General features: G+C 46.5%; 1 protein-coding gene across 2 annotated transcripts in view; it reads left to right on the top strand.

The window, feature by feature from the left end:
• The window catches only part of NOD1 (nucleotide binding oligomerization domain containing 1), a 37,218-nt gene extending 34,644 nt beyond the window's left edge, over positions 1–2,574 (top strand). For both annotated transcript variants that reach the window (XM_054571319.1, XM_054571320.1), the window contains one exon: positions 1,481–2,574. In XM_054571319.1, the coding sequence (XP_054427294.1) occupies positions 1,481–1,553 (73 nt within the window). In that variant the 3' untranslated portion in view covers positions 1,554–2,574. The remainder of the gene's footprint in view (positions 1–1,480) is intronic.
• The last annotated feature ends 16,546 nt before the right edge of the window (positions 2,575–19,120 follow it).

Below are 19,120 nucleotides of genomic sequence, written 5' to 3'. Positions count from 1 at the left end.
TCCCTTTCCTGCTCATTCTGTCGTTAGCGTGTATCACACTCCATTACAACAGCTTTCTGCGGGGCTGCCTCCTCCAGACTGTGAGCTCCTTGAGGGTAGGGGCTGTGTCCTGGTCACCATTGTATCCCCAGGGGCCTGCGCCGCATCTCCCTTCATTTGTTGAATAGCCCAGTGCTTGAGGGCCGTGCCCTGTAAATCCAGCGGTGAACCAAACGGACCTGCCCTCGCAGCTTTACCGTCTGGTGAGGTTGACACACAGTAGAAAAGTCATTCAGGTAATTCTTGAATGACAACCCTGATGGGTGCTATCAAGGGGAGAGTTGAGAAGGGAACCTAACACAAGTGAGGTTTCAGGGAAGGCCTCCTTAAGGAAGTGGCATTTAAACCAAACTGCAGAAGATGACTAGAACTTGGCCGGCCGAGGTGGGAGGGAAAGTGGTCCACGCAGGGTGGAACAGCATACGCAAGAGCTCTGAGGCAGGAAGGAGCATGATACCAAGAAGCTGACGCGTCCGGGGCTCAGACAACGTCGGGGAGGAGGCGGAGGACATGGAAAGCCACCGAAGGGTTTGAAGCAAAGCAAGATGTGGCCGGATTTGTGTTGTAAGAGAGCACTCCGGCTCCTCTACAGAAATGGTCTTGAGGGGCCAGAGTGCATGTAAAGAGACCGGTCAGGAGGACCTTGCAGTGACCCAGAGAAGGCACAGTGGGTACTCAGACCAGGGCTGCTGTGGTGGCGAAGATATGGAAAGCTTCCAGGGAGGCTTTCTAGAGATGTTCAGAGGATAAGATAGAACTGATGGCAGAACAGGAAGATGAGGAGGGAGGAGCCAAGGCCGATCCCAGGTTCCTAACTTGCACCACCGGAAAAGGAGTGGTCGGATTCACTGGGCTAGGGAGCTTGGGGGAGGGGTGGCTGCTTTCAGGTGTCTGGGAGCCATCCAGTGACGATGTCAAGGAGGGAAGTGGCCCCACAGTGGAGAGGCCTGGGCTGCGGGGTCCCTGACATTCGGACAAGGCCACCGCATGGAGGAGGCCTGGGGGAAGGGCCTCGCCCCAGCTTGGAGGAAATCCGTTACTCAGAGATCACATGGAAAACATGAGATGGACTGGGCAGATGATGCACGAGAAAAACCAGAGGGCACAATATCAAGCCGAGGGAAGGTTGTGTTTCCAGAAGGAAGAGCTAGGGGTTGGGGTTGGGCGGGGGGCGCGGACAGGACACCCGAATGGCTGTGAAGGTCCAGGACAAGGTCTGGAAAATGTCATTAAATTCAAGTTCATAAAAGCTATTGGTGACCTTAGTGAGACCTAGTTCACAGAGTGATGGCAGCCAGAAAGGATTAATGTTAGCACCAAGTAGGTGACTAGAGCGCATTCCTTGACTTGAGGGCGGTGTGAAGCGTGGGGCGGTGAGCAGCACACGGAGCGCACAGCACTCCCTGGCATTTTACTTGTTTTCCTTGTTTTTCTCCAACAGCCTGAATGGAAACTTGATCAAGCCCGAGGAGGCCAAAGGCTTTGAAGATGAGAAACGGCTCATCTGTTTCTGAGAGGCTGCTCTCCTGTTCGTGGGGCTTGGCCCCGGGAGGCGCTCGAGCAGTCATTGCCACGCTGTGCAGTCACCTGGTCTTAGGGGTCTCGAAAGGGCTCTGCTGAGGTGGGACCGCCCGCCTGTGGGAGCCACTGCCGTCCGGCTGCAAATCAACCTCCCCGCAGACACTGAGGGGGAGGCGCTGAGCTCCCAGAATGGCTGTTACTATTTTGCAGGGAAAGAGTGGGTTTGTGAGACATTTTAGTTAAACGTGCCATGAAAAGACGTGAATGCATATCCACGACCACTTTAACCTGAAACTAGAGGAATAGGACGTGGAGCTCATCCAAACGCCTACCCTGACGACCGGGGGAGTGAGCGGGCCCCTGCTGTCGTCATCGAACAGTCGAGGACATGGTGCAAAAGTCGCTGCCCAGTTTCTTGGAGGAAAGGTGCTCAGCGAATAAGTGTTCCTGCCTGATGTAGTCTTGCTCAGCACCTCCCCTGCGTGTTGCTATTATTCCCACTTCACAGCTGTAGATTCTGAGGAATGTGCAGGAGGGGGAGGTAGTTGGTGTCCAGGAAAGGACTCGTCACAAGCTTGTTTGAGCCCTGGTGTCTCACCGCCAACAAAGGCCCCTGGCTGCCCTGTGAGCACGTCTAAGGGAGAGGATGGTGCCTCCATAATGCCGCACGGCGAGGCCGACCTCCTCCGAAGGCTGGCACCGTGGGCAACGCTGCCATGCCCAGGAAGCAGCACTGCCCGCCCTCCGAAAGCAAGGGGCCACGGCTTACCTTCGTGGTCCTGGCGCCCACACAGAAGCTGCTCGCTCTCTCGCCCTCCTGACGGAGTCTCCGCCTGCCCCTCTGAAGCTGTCAGGGTGACTGAGTCGGAGCCAAGACTCAGGGAGCGGCCGAGAACTCCGCTGGCAGAGCACGTTGGACCGACCGCCCTGGCGAGCACATGGTGGATGCTAAATGGGGGCCGGGGTGGTGACAGGACCAGGGAGCGTGTTCTTTGACCAATTCATTTGTTAATAAAACACTGAACACACTCACTATTCCTAATTGCCTGAGGGGGATTTTTAAACAGGGACTGGGTCCGGTAAGCACGCTGTGTTTCCCAGACCCCGTGCTGACTCCCTTCAGACTGCCCTGGGTGGGCCCTGGGGTGACAAGCTGTGGGGACAGCCTGTGAAGGAGGGTCAGAGGCCTCATCCTTTTGATCCTTCATAGGCCTCTCCTCCTACCAAGGGACCAAAAAACAGCCACTGAGGACTCTTCATCTGACCACCGAATCCAAACAGGTCGCTTCTGAGGAAATGACTTGAAGCAGCGGTGGCTGGGGCCACACTAGCATGGGCCAAATGCCACGGCCCTCCCCACCGCACCACAGCAGGTCCTGGCAGGCCCGGCTTCATGTCTACCACCTTCCTCGGCTGTCCCACGGAGTGGAGGACCCAGGTGGGCCAGTCACTCACTGTGGCAAGAGGCCCCAAGCCACTTGTGGTGGAACGGGAGGGGGAAGGGGCGAGGAGGCCCTCCGACAGCACTTTCGGGTTCTCAGAGGTGCAGCCCTGTGAGGAAGGGTGCAGATCGAGAAGTTGCCTGGAACGTTCCAGGGAAACTCCCGTGTACTGAGTTCCAGGGAAACTCAGCCACAGGGTGGCCATTCCTGCGAGGCACTGCTTAAGTGGTTCCTACCCACCCCTTTCTTCCTCCCAGATCCGTGTACTCACCCAACAGCCACACCCTGAGGCAGTAACTGTCTCCCTACCAGAGACTCTGGGCAGCAAATATCCCCAGAAAGCACAAGGGAGTGTGTGGACACAGAAGGCCCTGGGTGTCTTCCATGTACAGACTTCAGATGCACAGAGCGCAAGAACCACCCTTCTGAGCCGACAAATTCTTACATGACTAAACCACTCACTCTTAACTTTTAAGAGTCTAACATTTACTCAGAAACCACCAAAGATGACTGCTTTTAGAGATTATCAAAATTTGCGTGGTGTTGCCTTAAATTCTACTTGGAAATACCTTAGTCTTCTAGATGGTGAGTAATAGATTTTTCTATTTCTCTTATAAAAGTGAAATCAGGCCCCAGGTTTGCCAGAAAGCTTCTCCATTCCTTCCTCATAGGCGAGCTCCTAGGCAGAGCTGTGGGGACTTTTCCTAGACGAGAAAAGGACAATGGCCCTGACTGGGTAGTTCGGCTGGAGTGTTGTCCTGAGACGCCATGGTTGCGGGTTTGATTCCCCAGCAGGGCGCATACCAACAATCAACCAATGAATGCATAAACAAGAGGAGCAACAAACTGATGTCTCTCAAATCAATAAATTAAAAAAAAAGAAAAAGACCATTGAAAACTGGAAAGAAAAAAAAAGAACTCCACAAACTTGGGATGTAAATATTTCTTTTCACAGGATGTCTGGGTGGATTTTGAGAAAGAAATCACAGCTCCCATATTTCAGGCCTGCCTTTCTGGCATGTTAATCCGACTTTGAACTTACTTAAAAACCATGTCAAGGCACTGCATGGCTTTGGGGCCAGTCCTAAAGCTGTCAGAATCTCAATTTCCTCCTTGAAAAACGGGGATCCGAGGGTGCTGACTCACAGGGTGGGTGTGGAGTTGGAACGAGCCGATGAAAGCGGTCAGCGGGGCACCCGGCACCGGGCCGCTGCTCAGTCTGCACTGGTTATGGTCACATCAGCGCTCCTCTTTTCTGCTCCCAGGGGAACCCACACGTCATTCTCATCTCACTCTTAGGCTTAGGGAACTTCCCGACAAGGTCAGATAGGGAACTGGCAGTTCTCAAAGTCAAGTTCAAAGTGATTCAACATCAAGCTTCCTGCAATATCCTAGCCTTGTCTGTGAAAAGCATAGGCATTAATTTCCATCATTAGTACCAAAAGCCCTACCATGGAAGTGTCACTCGCTGAACCAGGGAGGTGCGTCCATGGCTCCGTGGCGCAGCGGGGAGCCAGCACCACCAACGCAAAGCCAGGCCCACGTGCCTTTGCCAGGCACCCTTTCAGCTCCTGAACTAGGAAGGAGCACTTGGCTTGTTGTTATTTTGGTCCACTTCCAGATGTGGCACACGTCTATTTCCAATAACTAATTGCTCATTAGAAAAAACAAACAAACCTGACTTCTGGTCAAGATGGAGGCGTAGGTAGATATGCTTTGCCTCTTTGCACAACTTCAGAAAAAATTACCACTAGACCTCAAAACAAATCACACACAGAACCGTCAGAAAATTGAGCTACACAGAAATCGAATAACCAAGGATTTAAAAAAGCCACATTCATCCAGATGGGTAGGAGGGGCAGACATGTGGAGATGGGTGGAGAGGCGTGGAGATAGGGTATGGCACAGAGAAGGTAAAATGGGTGGTCCCACATTCATGTATGGTGGATAAAAATCGGGAGGGGATACCTCAGGAGCAAGGGATCCCAGCCCCATGCCAGACTACACAGCCCAGGGTTCCAGTGCCAGGAAGATAAGTCCCCATAACTTCTGGCTGTAAAAACCAGGGGGCGTTGGGGTAGCAGAAGAAATTGCCAGACTTTCAGGAGACTCTACTTAAAGGGCCCGCTTGGACTTAGAACTTATACAGACCCACCCGCTCTGGGATTCTGCACCAGGGAAAGAGCTGGAAGGGCACCAGTCCCACGGAGCCTCTTTGTGGGGGCGGGGGGAGTAAATTAAGTGACTGGAAACAGGGCAAGTGCTGGGAAAACCCCCAGAAGCCAGGCAGTGGCATTGTCCCCCCTCTGAGGCCTCCCCCCACACAGAGCCACAAAGAGGTGAGGCAGGTTGTCCTGCCCTGGCAATTACCTAAGGCCCCGTTCCACACAATTTACAGGCGCCTTTTCTAAGACAGGGAGTCAAAGCAGCTCTACCTAATACACAGAAGCAAAGAGGGAGGCTGCCAAACTGAGGGACAAAGAAACATGGCCCAAATGAGATCAGAACAAAACCCCAGAAAAAGAACTAAACAAAACGGAGATAACCAACCTATCAGATTCAGAGTTCAAAACACTGGTTATCAGGGTGCTCAAGGAATTTCATTGAGTACGACAACAGCATAAAAAAGACCCAGGAAGAAATGAAGTTTACATGGTTACATTAAGTGAAATAAAGAAAAATTTACAGGGAGCCAACAGTGGAGGGCGTGAAGTCGAGATTCAAATAAATGATTTGGAACACAAGGAAGAAATAAGCACCCAACCAGAACAGCAAGAAGAAAAAAGAATTAAAAAAAAAAAATGAGGATAGTATAAGGAGCCTCTGGTACATCTTTAAATGTGCCAACATCTGAATCATAGGGATACCAGAAGGGGAAGAGGAAGAGCAAGAAACTGAAAACTTATTTGCAAAAATAATGAAAGAAAACTTCCCTTATTTAGTTGAGGAAGTAGACATACAAGTCCAGGAAGCACAGAGTCCCAAGCAAGTTGGACTCAAGGAAGACCACACCAAGACACATCATAATTAAAATGCCAAAGGTTAAAGATAAAGGAATCTTAAAAGCAGCAAGAGAAAAGCAGAGAGTTACCTACAAAGTAGTTCCTGTAAGACTGACAATTGATTTTTCAGAAGAAACTTTGCAGGCAAGAAGGGCCTAGAAAGAAGTATTCAAAGTGATGAAAAGCAAGGACCTACAATCTAGATTACTCTATCCAGCAAAGCTCTCGTTAGGAATGGAAGGACAGATAAAGTACTTCCCAGACAAGGTAAAGCGAAAGGAGTTCTTCATCGCCAAGCCCTTATCACATGAAATGTTAAAGGGATTTAAGAAAAAGAAGATGCTCAAAACTATGAACATTAAAATGGCAACAAATTCACCACGATCAACAACTGACTCTAAAAAACAAACTAAGCAAACAAATAGAACAGGAACAGAATCATAGATACGGAGAGCTTTTGGAGGGTTATCAGCTGTGAAGGGCAAAGGGGAAGAATGGGGGGGAAGGTACAGGGATTAAGCAGCATAATTTGTAGGCACAAAATAGACAGAGGTGTGTTAATAACAGTATAGGAAACAGAGAAGCCAGGGAGCTCACATGTGTGACTCAGGGACATGAACTAAGGAGGGGGGATGCCATTGGAGGGGGTGGCGCCGGGCAGAGGTGGGCAAAAGGCGAAAATCGGGACAACTCTACTGGCATAAACAATAAAATACGTTTGTAAAAAACCCCACCAACCACAAATTAACCTTACTTTGGAGCTCAAAGGCAAAACCGTGGCCATTGTCCCAGGTACATAGGGAGGAATTTTAATAAAAGCGGCTGAGACTTGAGTCGCCACACAGACAGGCCTGTGGGGGAGCTGCGGGCGCAGTGGCCGCCCGCCCCAGCACGGTTCCCTCAGCCGGAAAACTGAGCTGGCCGTGCCCGAGCCCTGCGTAAAGCTCTTAGAGGTATTAAGCATTGAAAAGGTTATGGGCCCCAATGATCTGTAACCCCCCCAAAAAAATTAAACAATAGTTAATTATAAATAAAACAAGTGTCAGGACGTTAAACAAATTTCTGGTTTTCCCCCAATACATGTGGATGCTTTTTTGGGCAAATATCAAAATATCTCAAAAATTTTTTCTTGATGTTTTTCCTCTCTTAGTGCTGCCTTTTTCTTATAAAAGCTGTATCACAATATGGAAATGTTTAAAATCATGCTTATGAAAGCACACATTCCTAACACAGCTATTTTAATTTTTGCATGTCATCTTCCCATGTTTTACCTTCTTTGAGCCTTTTTCCTCCCAACGTTTAAAACTGCAGTCAAATACACAGAACATAAAACCAACCACGTTAACCACGTTTCAATGTGCAGTTCGACGGTGTCAGACATCCCCATCGTTGTGCAACCATCGCCACCTCCAAACTCTCTCCTCCTGTGAAAGTGAAACTCTGTCCCCTTTAAGTAACGACCCATTTCCACCACAATCACCTCCCCCCACCCCGCCCGTCAACGACTCTTCTACTTTCTCTTTCTCTAATTCTACTACTTTTAAGTCCTCCATACATGTGGAGCCGTGAAGTATTCCTCTTGTGTGTCCGGCTTCTTTCTTCTCCACCCTGTGTTAGCCCACAGGGCTTAGGGCTGCAGTGAGTGGTGGGGAAGCAGGTGGGGTTAGAGAGCAGTGATGTGGAGCCAGCAGCATCTCCTTGGAACCGGAATAACCCAGCCGCCCCGGACCCTCACCCTGGATGGTGCTCCCTGCCCAGGTTAGGGCTAAGACTGGCGCTGGTAGTAACCATAGCCAAGCAGCAGTGAAGAGAGGATGGCCCGCAAGTGGGCGTCTTTTTGAAAGGGATACGGGGCCAGGGAACCACTTAGTGGTACAAATGTCAGTATCTTCAAACCAACTTTCCTTGGATTAAAAGTGTCTGTAAGTGCGTGTGTGCCCTTGCTTTGCCTAAACAAACCCAGTCTGACTGAGCCCATCGACACTGGATTGGAGAGAAACATCTTCCCGCCAACCTTGTGAAGTAGGAATGATCTCATGAACAAGGAAACTGAGAACCAGTCAGTATGGACATGTACTTTGTCATACATAATCAGGATGTATAGAAAAATGGAACAAAAAAAGGGCAAAACCTTTCAGAAAAGGAAATGTGGAAAATTGACAGTATCTAAGATTTTGAGCTCTTAGTTCAATTTCCAGATTCTACAAGTGAGGGAATTGGTGCTGCAGAGCCAAACATGCCCAAGGTCAAGTATTTTATCCCTGGCAGAGCAAGGACTAGAACATGGGCTTTCTGGCTGGTCTTACTACCCCTCGGCTCTGACAGTTTGTAGCCTTTGGTTCGTTCCACAACTGACCTTTCTGCACTCCTATCAAACCTGGTCCCAATCCACTAGAGTAGGTTCTGCAAAAAGACTTCTCTCTCTAAGGACACACAGGGGGTCTCTTTAGTGGCCCTGGGATTCTTTGGGAGGCCTGATCTTTAAGCCTATATCCATGGTGCTAAAAGTTACAGGGCCCGGCAGTTACGTTCACAAGCCTCGCTGTCTGAGAGTCCCAAGGACAGGAACACCTGCAGAACATCAGGTGATGCAGGAGTCTGACTGCAGAGCCTGCAGCTTCATGTCTGGCCACACCCCCTCCACCCACCCGCAACCGTGGGACTGACCAAAGGAGGTGAGTGCATTCTGCGAAGCAGGAGGCCCTATGTGGATGGTTTTCATCACAAGAGGGCAGCACATGTCCAGCAATGACTCATCATGGAAGTGTTTCGAAGGAGTCGGGCTGGTGAGGGACACTTTGTTTTATTTAAATAAGCCTCCATCCAAAGTACAAGGGGTTAAAAGCAATTTCATCTTAAGCCCATTCATCCCTGAATTCAGAGACACTGGTAAGCAGGGGAATTGGTCACAAGGCCTTGTGAACAGCATTATTACAGAAAGTTCTCTGGCTGCTGAGGATATGGGTTCAGATCCAAGCATTACCAGTAGCTGTATGACTTAGTGACAAGTGACGACTTTTCTGTGCCCCAGTTTCCTGCCCATAATGATAGCGCCGCCGGTGCAGGGTTGTTTGATCACAAGGAGTAAATTAATGGAGGTGAAGCACTTCAAACCTGGCGGACTAGGGAGGGCTCCAGTAAGAGTGACTCTCAACATCTAACCAGAGCTTTTCCCTCCAGCGCTGGCTTAGCAAGCATCAGGGACAAGGCGAGAGAAGAGGGGCCCGTGTTGGGGCCCCCCCCAGCCCTTGGCAGCCCCTCCAAAACAACATCGCTGCTTTCAAACCGAGAGTAGACCAGAGCAGCCTGGAGACCAGAAGCCATTTCCAAGGTCGAATACTTGTCGGATAAGAACGAACCATCCCCTAAGTTAGCACCGTCTTCGTTTTTGTTTTGTTGGGAACTGCATGTCCAGGCCATAGACAGCAGCACGGGTCCGGGAAGCCAAAAGCCTATTTGCATTCTGATTCGATGTCACAGGTGTTCGAGTGTACTACCTGGCTTTCCACACCAAAATCTTATGGGTAATGGTCATTTCTTTCTTTGACATCTGCATGCAGTTCCTGGGTTTCTAGCATTTTTTTCCTTTTACTCATTAACACGGCTGCTGCCTGTAGCAGAAGTGAATGAGGGGATTTCTGAGAGCACGCTGGAGAGAGGAACAGAACAAAACAGACTAGACCGGAGGGGGTTAGCCCCCGGAACCCTAACTTCCACTGCCTGGTCCCTCCTGCTGCCGTGTCCAGGAAATGGCCCATGTGTCTGGGGCCACCAGCCCGCACCCTGGGCACCCGAAGTTCAATGGAGCCAGCCGCTGATCGCCTGCTGCGCAGGGGGGCGGCCACCGCTGCTTCCCGGCTTCCCCGCGGGCACTCCCTAGGCAGCGTATAAAGTCTTTGCCCTCCTGCTGAGACAAGGTACTTCTTTCCAGTCCATTTTCCCAGGAGGACTCACTGGTGATCAACACAATCCTTCCATCTGAATCCCCTGGCCCAGCTCGTCTTAACCTGCAAGGGGACTTTGTAAACATTTTTTCCTACTCCCCCTCCCACCATGGAGTTCTGATACCACAGATATATTATTTTTATGTACTTTATGCCCTCTGGATCTCTGGGGGGGGGCGGGCGCAGACCATTGAAGATCAAGTTCTTTTCTGCCCAAGAACCGGTTTCACCCCCCGAGGGGGACATCATCCCAGTGGACAATGCTTCATCATTCCTGTCGCCCTCGCTATCTCCCAGAACCCTTCCGTCACCAGAAGGGCCGTCTGCCTTCCCACACAGTTCAGCTTCTATTCAGTTACTCTTAATGGTTATAAATTCAACATTCTCACCCTTCCTCCTCACTCTTTGATCTGTCCTGAAAACAATTTTAACCTCTGTGCATGGACTTTGTTTATGCTCTAAAAAGCGAAGCTTGTGAAAGAGGAAGTCTGTGCTGACAGGGACAGCGGCTGCCTGACTGCTCCGGGGCCAGCGGCCTCAGAGAGGAAGTTCCGCGCGAGGAGCCGCGGCCACTGCCAGCAGGGCCTTGGGCAGCACTTGAGGGTGACTGAGTTTGCCTTTGTTCTTGTCCCACTTCCTTTTCTCACTTCCTGGTTCCCCTACCCTCACACCCCCTCCAAGAGACCCAGGAATGTCCCGAATTTCCCTTCTAAAACTTAACCCAGGTTTCTGCCCACCCCCAGGGCGCCTGCCTCACCACAAACCATTACGAAACTCAGGGAGATATTAGGACGCCGATTCAAGTGGTTCAGAATGAATGCAACGGTCTGAGAGGCCTGCCCTGGCAGACGGTTTACATGCCAGAAGAGGAGGTGGCTGATCAAAACATTCTCCAGTGAGACACATAAACCCAGAGAAACTTCAGGTCTCCTCAGTCATCTTCTCCCAATCCCAGGGTAATTCCTGAATGTCGCTGGCTTTTCTGACAGGGTTTGATCACTGCTATGTCTTAAGCAACCTACTGAATGGGATACGTCTGCAATGAGAAATCCAATAAGGGATTAATAGCCAGCATTTATAAAGAACACATACAACTCAACATCAAAAAACTGAACCATCTGATTTAAAAATGGGCAGAGCACATGAAGAGACATTTCCCTGCAGAAGGTACACAGATGGCCCACAGACACATGAAAAGATGCTCATCACTAATCATCAGAGAAATGCAAATTAAAACCACAATGAGCTATCGCTTCACATCCAGCAGAGTGGCTACCATCAATAAATCAACAAACAAGTGCTGGTGAGGACGTGGAGAAAGGGGAATCCTTGTGCACCGCTGTGGGAATGCAAATTGGTACGGCCACTGTGGAAAACAGTGTGGAAGTACCTCAAAAAATTAAGAAAAGGACTACCACATGACCCAGCAATCCCACTTCTGGGAATTTATCTGAGGAACATAAAAACACTAGTTCAAAAAGATGCATGCTCCCCATGCTCATTGCGGCATATCCAGTAGCCAAGGTAGGGAAGCAGTCTAGGTGTTTGTTGATAGATGAATAACAAATAAGATGTAATATGTGCACATATATATACACACACACATACAATTATGTACGTGTATATATATATAGAGAGAGACAGAGCCAGAGAGCACGCGCACCTTGGTTCTACCTCTTACTGGTTTTGTGACTTTGAGGTAGTGAAATATGTTTCTTCTAAATATAGAAACAGTTTTCAGGATTATTACCTATTCCAATTCTTTCCATGTTCAAAAAGAAAAAAAAAGTTCAAGTATTAAGAAAGAAGCATTTGCAATCTTCCTCCAACTCCCTCTCCTCAGGAGGAAGGCTCCAGGTGCACCCTCACTGAAGAGAAGGGAAGAAGTCAGGGACGCCACGAGATGGTTCTAATCATGGGAAAATCCTGTAGAAGGCTCCCAACATTCCAGACCCCTCTCTAATCATTCATGGATTACAGTCATTGTTTCTCCTTCCTCACACTAACCCTCTGCAGAGAGTTCAAAGTAACTGGCCGTGGTCATACAACGAATGAAACTGCCAGTATTCCCACACCTGCGGTCTGGCTCCAGGGCGCGTCAGCCACTTCCCCTATAATGCTGCTGCTGCTGAGCAACAATAAAGAGATAACCCACAGGTGAGGAGAGACCAAAGGCCTTGCTTGGGAGATCTTTCTCACTATGTTTTCAATGTATTTTTGTTGTTGTTGTGGCACTTGAGAGTAAGTTATACACACCATGGAACTTTCTCTCAATATTTTAGCATGCATCTCCTAAGAAAATAGGTAATGGCCTACAAAACTTAAGATGCTTTGGTAAATATGTTCATAAATGTGTGTGTGAGCTGTAATTAAAGAGTAAAATTGTCAACTATACCTCAATAAAGCTGAATTTTTTTAAAAAAGGAGCATATGACTTTTCTTATAAGCTAAGCTAGCCCCTGAACTAAGGCTTTAGATATTTTATCTCATTTAATTCTCACAGCAACCCTATGAGAAAGTTTGTGGTAATTATCTCCATTTTATAAATGAAAAAACTAGCCCTGACTGGTGTGGCTCAGTGGACTGAGCGCCAGCCTGTGAACCAAAGGGTCGCTGGTTCAATTCCCAGTCAGGGCAACAGGCCAGGATCGCAGGCCAGGTCCCCAGTGGGGGGTGCATGAGATGCAACCACACGTTGGTTTCTTTCTCTCTCTTCCTTCCTTCCCCTCTCTAAAAACAAATAAGTAAAAATTAAAAAAAAAAAATCTCAAAAAAACCCCACACAAAACCCTGAGGTACTGAATAATTGATTCGCACAGGGTCACACGACTAATGAGCAGAGGCGAATGTTTGAACCTGAGCACTCGGGCTCTCAGATGCCATGGAGCTCCCCGGTCACCGTAGTCACACAGGTAGGGCAGGGAGAGCACTTTGCCAGCATTCTGCCAGCATTCTGCTCGTAGGGGCGATTCAGCATGACCAGGCCCAGAAGTTCAAGGAAATGAGGCAGCGCTGAATGTCTCACTTAATCATCTACTTACGTTATTTTACATAGGGGTGAACCTGAGCTTACCTTTTAAAGACTGCTTTAGTTGAAGTACGGATCTGGTTATAAATCCGCAGGACTTTGAGAAATCGGACCCATTAAACCTCAGGTAAAGAGGGCACCTTAATTTGGACCATAGGCTAAAACACCATGGCTACTGTGGTTTGAAGAAATAAGTCAGATTCACTTCTTTAAATGCCAATTCTACTACCCTAAATTGATGATGTATTGGTAAACATGTCGTTACCTACAGACCTGAAATAAAATTTTAAAACAAAAATCAGCATGATTTTCATTATACCAGCACTGACAGAACTTAATTCAGGGCTTCGAAACACAGCCTCCTAGCTGGACTCCTGTGAGCGTGTGACTAAGCTGTTGCATATGAATGATCGGTCTATCTGCGCACGGGTACCACCAGCGGCATCGCAGACGGCTGCAGCGAAGGCTCCGGGCAAATTACAGCTCGCTCTGCCTGCGTGACTTGCACGGGGTGCTGGCACACGAGCGCAGGCAGAAGCCTTTGCCACGCGAGAGGGCTTGCCCTCGCTTGCTGCTGGGAACCCTCGGCTACCAGATGACTAACCCCAGGCCAACCTGCTGGAGGCTGCTGGCACTTACCTCCCGCCGAGGGGGCGAGACGATGCCAGGCCCTTCGGCCCCTAGCAGACCCACCTGCTGCTTGTAGCTGCATCGACAAGTACAGGCAAGAGCCTACACTCTGACTCAGAGAACTGTGAGTTAATACCGTGGTTTTAAGCCAGTGAATGGTGAGGTGGTTTGCTATCTACCTCAAAGGATCATTGAAATGGTACCCCAAATGAAGGCAGGCTAACTGCTGTAAGAAATGGAGTCCTAAGTACATAATGGCTTAAATACAACAGAAGTTTATCTCCTGCTCACATGACCGGTGCAAGGTTTTGGGATGGTGGCAGGTGGCTCTGTCACATGCAGCCACTCAGGGACCCAGGCTGTTTTTGCCACCTTTAGTGTGTAGTTTCCAAGGTCACTCTAGGCTGTGTGAAGAAGATAGCGGAAGCAGAGAGTGCACAGAGAACAGCAAATGAAAAGTTCTATTGGGCCCCATCAGAAAACAGGGCGTGTCTTCTGTTCACATTTCATGGGTAGAACCCAATCATGTGACCTGGCCTAACTGCAACAAAGAAGTCTAGTTGTGTGCCTAGGAAGACGAGGGAAGGGTCTGATGAATACCTCAGTTTGATGCTGTAGAACTGTACTGACTTTAGGAAATAAAAATCATGTCTGTGACATTCGGCATGGCATAGTGGGGACACAGGCTGGGGGTTAGAAAGATCTGGGTAGGATTGTGGTTCCATACTCATTAACAGTGCAACCCAAGCAAACGCCCTAATGCACGTGTATCTTCACTTCTTCCTCTACAAGATAGGGAACTGTCTTCAGCAGGTTGTGGTGAGGATTAAATGTGAAGTACTTGGTAAAGATAGCCATCTGACAAACGGTGGCTAACAGCATTTTTATTGTAAGTGAACTGAACGGTCTGAGACATCAGAGTATTGAGAGAAGAGGAGCACTAAGCTATCCAGATAGTGTAACTCACGGCACATCCGACTGTCAATCAGAAAAATCTAACTCCAACCAGCATTGTCACAAAGGGAGGGGATGTGTGAGGAGAGAAAGACAACAGTTGTCAGCAAGAAAGGAAGACCTGCCGAACTGGGACCTCTTCCAGGACTTGAGATTCAAGCGCTTTTTCCCGTTAGATGCTATTTATATACCTTTGCTTCATTCTCTCCAATACAGACACACCTTTGCATGTTTCAGCAGCCTCCAGAATTGCTAATTTTAAATGTTATTGTGGTGTGAACGAAAAAGGGGTTCTATGGTGACCCATCGTAAATTCCTAGCTGGGCAGGTCTTGGTGGCAGTCACGCCTGAGGCATGTAACTTTTTCAGTAAAAGGTTTATCTTTGCCTTCAGCAAGCCCTGCCCATTGCTCTTGCACATCTAGGTTCACACACCTTTGAAATAAGCATAACCATCCTCAAGAATGCAGATAATTTTGTCAACTCTCCTGTAACCCAAATCCTCACCTTGCTTTCTCCCACCCTCATGTAACCTTCCTTACTATTATAAAAGTTCTCTACAGGTTTGGACATTTTTATGTAGACAATGGTTCTATTTTTAAAACGTCTCTTTTACATACACATATTGACGTATTTATATCACAGTTTTGCTTTAAAATAGTGTTTTTTAACTATACTTGGGGAAGGGAAGTAGAGAACACAGATGACAGGCATTGGTCATGAGCTGACATAGTGAGCAGGTCACATGTGGGAGTCCACTATATTGTTCTGTTTTTGTATACATTTGAAAATTTCCACTAAACAAACAAACAAAAGCCCAAGACAGATCTCCTCTTGGCTTACAGGTTTAAGACAGATGAACCTGACTGGCCCATCTCATACACTCCAGATTGTAAACCTTTCCTAAAAGACTCTATCCAGACCAATAATATGTGAAAAAATTGTGAAATCTGCCTCACTTGTGGATTCACCTTAACAGTGTTCCGAACTTTCCTGTTTATTATCTTTCCTTTCCCTCCTGGCCCTTCCACCTTGGGGACGATCCCTACTAACTCCAAGTCCCTTAACATCACCACCTCCAACGAAGAGGTCTTTGTGCCATTGCTCAGGACTTCTCCAGTCCTGTCCTGGACCCTGTGTCTTCTTGACCGCTATCCAACAGTTCTTCGATGGAGATTCTAGGTCTAGGAGATTCAACAGCTTGATATTATAAGCAATCATCTCATTTGAGCCCCAAAGAACAAGCCCCTGAGTGGCTGGTTATAAAGGAGATCAAGGGGAAACTGTGGCATCCCAAGTCCAGTGAGTCCCTCTGCCCAACAAGGTGGAGTCTCTCTGGCGGAAGGACGGGGACGAACGTTTCAAACGGACACAGGCTGTACAATAAATCCGGCCACTGTTTATAATTCTGAAAAATATAATTTTATATATAGTTATGAAATTGTATTTTTCAGAATTACAAAACTACCAGGTGGTGGTTCAACGTCCTCCCTGTCTGACCTGCCTGTACCGGATTCCCTCCCGTTTGGTCCCACCCAACCCCGTTCCCTTTCTTTTTGAAAAACTCAATTAATTAACCAAAAAGTATTCTGTTGTTATTCACCTATCCATTCAGTCCAGATAAAACTCAAGTGATTTTTTAAAAAAGCCTCAAGCTTTACACATATTGGTTCTTTAAATTTTCTTGCTAAAACCAATCCAGGAGAAAAAGTTAACTGTTAGTCTGAATAATGGTCTTGTTACCAGGTTAAAACTTACCTGGTAACAAGACCATTATTTTAGGTTAATAAAAACAGAGGTTCATGATATATCAAAATTAGTTATACTAGAAAACAGTTCACGTAATATTTCTAACCATATCCCTTTGGAAAATTGGAATAATTTAATTTTAGTTAAAAGCAGCTCTTAGGTTTTCTCACTGACTTACCATCATGTAAAAATGTCAGTGCAAAGTGCTAGTTTGTACAAGTCCTGAATTTCATGTTTTTATGATTTAAACTCCCTAAATCTCTCTCATTGGTTTTATGGGTCAAGCTGATTTTAGTCATGGATAATTCTTACCATGCTACAAACCATAAGGACTTAATATGTAACTTAAATTGTGGTTTCCAGATCCACAGTTAAGAACTGGGTTAATATTAAGAACTTAGGTTAATATGAAATTGAGTTAAATTAATAAATAATCTTCAGACACCTTGACAATTTATAAATAAGAGAAAGAGACAAAACCCTGCTCACCTAAGATGGTTTAATTCATCCTTGCCTCTTACTCGTATACATTACCGAATGACTAAAAAATTAATTGCAAATGACTTTGGACAACATTAATTTATTTTTGCCACCTTAAATTTATAAAAGATACAAAAATGTGTAGCTGTGAAGAAAAACATTTAAACAGGTTTTGGTTTTATATAGTCTAGTTCTGTGTTTGGATGAAATAAAATGGGTTATTTTGGCTAAGGCTGTACCTATTAAAATGGTCGAGACTATACCATTAGCACAGTTACAAAATAATACATCTTATACATGAGGTGATGGGTATAGTTTATCAAATAAGGGAATTGTTAATTTTACTAAGATGGTAAAGTCAGTGCAGTATTTAAATGATTTAATTCACTTCATAAAAATATCTCAAAGATAATTAAAACTTTAAATTTATTATATTTACATATTTACATGCCTAAACAAGTGTTTCAGAAGGCTTACGCAATGTGCATTAGTAGAGTTTCTATTCAGAAATAACGCAGTGTGAAATCTTTATACTTTTGGCATACTCTTTAATTATTTTAACACAAAATTCCTTTTTGAAAAAATTCAATTTCTTTTGTTACTTGTTTTCACATTATCAACTTCTAAAAATTTCTTGCATTTAGATACTTCCTGCTTATGTTTATATTTTGTCTCCTTAACTCTCTTTATTTTGCCTTTCCCAATAGGAGAATAAAACTGTCCATGTGTCGTTTACAACCAAATGTCCTTTGGGTGTCCTGGAACAAGGGAACCTGTGATACGCTTTTTCATCTCACAAAAGGAATAATAATAGAAATAATTAAACTTGTTTGGCACTTCAAATTTTAACTAACTTTAAACTATTACGAGGGCTCTTTGGTTTTCCAAACATAGGCTAAAAGAACAAAAACTGATAAATCATAACAGATATTTTAAAAAGTGACTGGAAATCGGAAACGCCCTTGAGTCTTGAAGTGCGGCTTCCCAGGAGACCTTGAGCTCTTGGGTCCCGCAAAGGGCCCAGCGTGAGCGGAGGCCCCGTGGGTGCAGGTGGCCAGCTCAGGAGCCTCGGCAGCTCCCACCCAATGGAGCAGAGAGAGGTCCATTATGGTGATATCTGACTTTCATTCTCCTGCTTTATTGCCAGTCTCACTGCTCATTCCACTTGGGTGCCCCCTCACACTCACCGAAGGTGCCACAGCTACTTTCCCGCATTCTTACTGGTGTGTATCTGTTCGCCCATCTTCTCTGATGTAAAAAAAGGCAACGCTCTTGTGTGCCCCTCAGTCCACAGCTACTGCTCCAAATCTACTGACTGATAGATGATTTTCATCCCCTGACCTCACAACAGAAAGTTAAGAGCAGCTACTTTACAGACGTCAAAAGGCAGCTCCCTTCGGATATCTGAACTGTCCTCCAGTCTTTTTAAAAACTGGAACCTAAGCTCAAGTCAACAAAATACTTCCGCTGGAATGACTACAGGATGGATACTGCAAGCTCACTAGGGGTGGGAACAAATACTGGGGCTACCCTTGGGGCAATGGCCTGTCTGTCTTCTTTGGAGACTCTCCAGGCCTATTTGGAAGAACTCTTTGTCTTCAAGCAGGGAAGAACTCTTTGTCTTCACCCAAGGGAGATGTGGCTGGCTCGTGTCTAAGGTGCTGTTATTTACACTCTCAATATCATCTACCCCCATTCTTGTTTTCTACCAACCTTGTTTTTGTTCTTCTTTTTCAAACAACATATCATGATTTGTGGGATATGGCTAAAGCAGGACATAGAGGAAAATTTATAGCATTCTGTACAAAGCCTTTCAGAGAAGAAAAGGTGATCACTTCCCAACCCCTTTCATGAGCTCTCCATTACTGTGATACTAAAACCAAAGATACTGCAAGAAGAGAGAACTACAGACAACAGTCTTCATGGATGTAGATGCAAAAAAGGCCTTAACTAAATATTAGCAAATTGAATCTAGAAATATATAAAAGCTTGGTTCACCATTCAAAAAAAAAAAATCAATGAAATTTATCATAACAGCAGATTAAAGATGAAAACAGTATGATCATTTCAGAAGATAGGGAAGAAGCATTTGACAAAATTCAACATCTATTCATGATAAATTCAGGAAACAGGAACAAAAGACAATGTCCTCAATTTTATAGAGGACAGCACAAGAGAAACCTACAGCCAACATAAATTTAATAGTGAAAGACTGAATGCTTTCCCTTTAAGTTTAAGATAAGCAAGGCTCCGGGCTTTAGCACTTCTATTTACATCAGACCGGAGATCCTGTCCAATGTAATACGAGAGAAGGGAAGAAGGAAGCAAGAAG

The sequence above is a fragment of the Pteronotus mesoamericanus genome, unplaced genomic scaffold (assembly GCF_021234165.1).
Source record: "Pteronotus mesoamericanus isolate MK-2021 breed Mesoamerican mustached bat unplaced genomic scaffold, CSHL_Meso_final contig_220, whole genome shotgun sequence".
Classification (NCBI taxonomy): Eukaryota; Metazoa; Chordata; class Mammalia; order Chiroptera; family Mormoopidae; genus Pteronotus; species Pteronotus mesoamericanus.
This window is presented reverse-complemented; position numbering and strand designations above follow the sequence as displayed.